Genomic DNA, 4,225 nt, shown 5'->3' on the forward strand with positions numbered 1-4,225 from the left:
AGGTGTGACATCTTTCCATAAGAATCAGTGAACTGAGTAAAAATGCAGGAAATACCTTTTCTAATTTCTAATCTATTGTTCAATTAAGATAAGATGAGGCTTTATTGTCTGTGTCAAATAGACATTTGTTTTGGGCAATGAGAGATTATGATAACACAGACCACACCCATCATCTTTGCTTCTTCACTGTTTCATCAGATAAATCTTGATTGTTGTTCTCATCACTGTGATTTTAGTGCCCACACTCTCAGAAAGATGCGGTCAACCTGCGCATGCGTGCTGGGGAGAAGGGCTTCTGCCTCATCAGTGACGGGGATAATGTCAGACTGGACCCAACTCATGACTACTATTACCAAATTCAGGCACAGCTTCACATTGCAAATGCAGAGTACTGTGACTTTGTTGTGTGGAACCGCAATGACATATTTGTTGAAAGGATTTTGCCTGACCTTGAGTTTTGGGATGATGCGATTCCTAAAGTTGAGTGTTTTTTTAGAAACAGTATACTCCCAGAAATACTGGGACAGCAAGTTACAAACATACATGTGTAATGTGATAAAAGGACGACAACATAATGACATTTTGAATATTGTTATGACCTGATGGTAGTCATTATGAGTTCTGGCTATTGTATTTGCTCTGACGTAGCATTAGAGCACAAATTGTCATTTAATTTTATTGTACATTTAATTGTGTCATTTAAGTGTTGTGTAACACTACACAATGATTAAATGCTATTGAGGCAGCATAATAATACATTGGTGGTTTATTTACAAGATTAGACTTTTAAACAAATAAACAAAATAGATTGCAATCCATCTCACAGTATAATACTGTACAAACTGCCAGCACAATATGACAGTTGGAGAAAAATATTTCATTTGAAAACATTTACAGACTAATCAGGAGTCAGGACTTAGGTACTACTATTACTCTACCCTGTTCTACTTATCACCAGAGCCAAGCAGCAGATACTGGACACTACTCTTCCTCTCCACCCCCTTCTGTGAGCCGTGACAGTGACAAGACATTTAATTTTTTTTAACTGATTGATTACCACCCACCCCCCTTACTCCAGTGGGACAACAGACTCGGAGAGATTTGATAAGGCACAACAAATTACCCCAATCTTGTCGATCAATGCATGTGTCTCACCTGGCTTTGTGGACATGTTCTCTATTGGCATAGCCCTGCTCTGCAGAATTTGATATTTCCTCCTGACTAAACCTATGACTCGCTCAACATGGATACGCAAATTGGCTATTTTCCTTGTCTCTGCCACTTCATAGGCTGACAGCTGTTTTCTCCCTTTAGTGAATGCCGGTGTCTGTAGTGAAGCACAGTAAAACCCCACATTATCGCCAATATTGAACCCACGATCTGCAAGGACAATATCTCCAGGTAACAAGTTCTTTAGGAGGCCACTCTCTATTGTGATCTGCTTATCGCTAACTCTCCCTCCCCAGGCAGAAGATATGTAAGTGACGTAGCCTTGGGGGGCAACACCAATCAAAAATTTTACAGTGTGATGGTGCTTGTAGTTGGACCAAGTTTGAGCTTGTGCAAGAAGATTAGATGGTCTCTCAATAAAGACTTCAAAGCAATCAACAATCACAGCCACTTTACATCCAAATGCCTGTCTGAAACTCAGTGGCATCGTAGCTTGAAGAACATGTCACTCTGGCCACTCAATTAGGAACTCTAACCTTTTATGAAGTATGTCAATTACTTTATGCCAAACTCTAGAAGCAGTGGACAGAGAAATATTGAACCTGAAAGCTAAATCTTTCAGGGGCAGATTTAGTCTCAGCCTCAGCAAAACTTGTATGAATTGTTCAAATTTGGACAACAAAGACATAGGTCCCGAGGTGATATAGGGCTCGCACAGTTCAAAAATCTGAATTAAAACTAAGAAGTTGGGGAGCCCTGTGTAGAACTTTGTCTTGTCTTAATTTTTTTCAAAAGCCTCCTGGCTGAACTGTGTGTCCAGAGCCTTGCTCCAAAGATCAACCAGCTCTGCTGTGTTCTGTCTCAAAACATCCTCCATCTTCTCGATGTCATCCATCGTCAGCTCTGTCTGGCATCCAGCATCCGCACAGCCTGCAATATAACAGTGGGGGAGCATAATCAGCATAATAGAGGCAACCTCAATTTTTACTCATTTTCACTGTAGGAGTTTTTTAGTGGGCTATTAGAATCTGGTGTAATGTGTTTAATTCACTATGTTAATTTAATGTAATTATTTTTTTTAATCAACAAAAAAACATGTTGCGTCTAAACAAAAAATATATTTATATGTTTCTCACCACAGAAACCTTACATTACGGATATCTTTACTTATCTGTGAAAGGAGACTGTCTGGAATCTGGCAATATAAGAACCATAGCAGTGTACAAAAACCTGTGGTGTGTGCCTGACGGTAATAAGTGCCACTTTTTCTTTTTTTCTGAATAAAATGGTATGGATTTACTCTGTGATTAAAAAATCACAAACATGTAATATGTAACTTGGACCATAATCATTACAGATAATGGCATCTTTTTCTCTTTGACATGATTCTTGTTTGTTTTACATCTCAGCACAATATCTTACCTGGATAAGTGAATGTCTCATTCACACTGAAGTCTTCTGGTTGTGGATTCTCAGCTGGAAGCTGCAGTTCGGGGTTCTCCACTGTCACTAGGCTCAAATCCGGGCTCTCAGCCGTCTGTTGCATATCCAAAATCGCCTCTGCACATCGATGCTGTTCTGCCTTAAGCTTCATTCTTTTCTCTCGTTTGACAACTGATTCCGATCTGGGTTTTCGTTCGTAGCCGAGATTGACCGTCGGAGCCCAGTCCTCCGACTCTTCGTCATCCAAAGCACTTGGGCAGCCTATAGTCCCAATCAAGTCAATATTAGACTACTAACTTAAAAGCACTAAGTAAACGAGAATTTAACGACAACCTAATGCTAATAAGTTCGTTTGCAAACATAACATTACCTCTGACGAAGTGGTCGCTGCAGACACGGGCATTGGCAGACTCTGCTCCTCCCGACTGTAAACGTAAATTTAAAATCCATTTTTTCCTACGTTTTTCGGTTAGAATTTTCCATTTTTCTCCTCTTCGTTGGGCTATTTTTGGTACCCTAAAATACCGTTTATCAGTTTCTCTGGTCGACCTACTGGAGCATCCGTAAACACAACAGGACATAGGCATTTTGCGTACTGTCTGTCTGTGATTTTGCGCTTATCTTTTTCACTTCCGACCGCCAGTCAAATTTCGCGCTTTACGTCGACGTCACGTCTACGTCAAATGAAACCTAGCTATTGCAGCAATTTAAGGAGTTTTAAGTCTAAGGAGTCTAATCTGACCATCCCAACTCGCCACGCGAAAGAACAAAACACTGTCCCACTGTCCCAATACCTGGCAGTAGTACGTTGTTTTTCAATTTGTTTTTGTTTTTTTTTTGTTTGTTTTTTTTCAATTTGATTGTATTTGTAGCCAGTCTGGCAGAGCCAATAGTGATGGGTCGGTCGCGAACGAAATGGCTCTTAGAGCCGGTTCTTTGACGTGAACGACGCGAGCCGGCTCCTTATCGCGAGCCGTTTTTTTTTCTTTCTTTCTCTCACCCTCTCTCTCGTACGGAGCCCCGCAGGGGACATGGGAGAAAAAAAAATTAAGACGGACTTTTGCGAGATCTCGCAAAACTTTTAGCTGCATTCTTCGGACGCTGGCTCGAAGCCGACCGGGAGGTCGAGGCACGATGTGCCGGGAAAGTGGTGTTCCTCCCGGCTGTAGTAGGTCTCGACCTCCCGTTAGCTTCGAGCTAACGGGAAGAATGCGGCTAAAACTTTTGCGAGATCTCGCAAAAGTTTTGCGAGATCCCGAGTTTGTTTTGTTTTATAACATGTATTTGAATAATATATTAATGCTTGTGTATAAATACACAAACAATACACATATGCTTTCATGCTTTCAATTGTGTAATTTAGGTGATCTAGGTAGCTCTGTTTTGGAAGTTCAGTTTATGCTAGAAATGTGTTTTGGAGTTTGTATGTGCTTTTTGGAGTTTGTACGTGTTTTGTCTCTAGGGGCCACTGCATATATTTATGTATAAACATATATAAATAAAACCACTTTTTTTTACATTAGTAATTCCTTTTGTGCATAATTTTATATTATTGTTAATAATAAATTAATTAAAACAACAAAACAACCTGAAGAGCCGGTTCGGAGCTGAA

The 4,225-nt window shown here is 40.2% G+C and overlaps 1 protein-coding gene across 1 annotated transcript; it reads right to left on the bottom strand.

Moving 5' to 3' along the window:
• Positions 1 to 1,948: 1,948 nt before the first annotated feature.
• On the bottom strand, positions 1,949 to 3,307 carry LOC308385893 (uncharacterized protein; the record flags this gene model as incomplete). Its single annotated transcript, XM_080865087.1, has 3 exons — positions 2,984 to 3,307; positions 2,593 to 2,874; positions 1,949 to 2,100 (listed from the first exon to the last, which is right to left on the bottom strand). The coding sequence occupies exons 1-3, from the start codon at positions 3,198 to 3,200 to the stop codon at positions 1,949 to 1,951; spliced, it is 651 nt and encodes a 216-aa protein (XP_080721213.1). The 5' UTR covers positions 3,201 to 3,307.
• Between the last annotated feature and the right edge of the window lie 918 nt (positions 3,308 to 4,225).

The sequence above is a fragment of the Rhamphochromis sp. 'chilingali' genome (genome assembly GCF_963969265.1).
Source record: "Rhamphochromis sp. 'chilingali' genome assembly, chromosome: 18".
NCBI classification, from domain to species: domain Eukaryota; kingdom Metazoa; phylum Chordata; class Actinopteri; order Cichliformes; family Cichlidae; genus Rhamphochromis; species Rhamphochromis sp. 'chilingali'.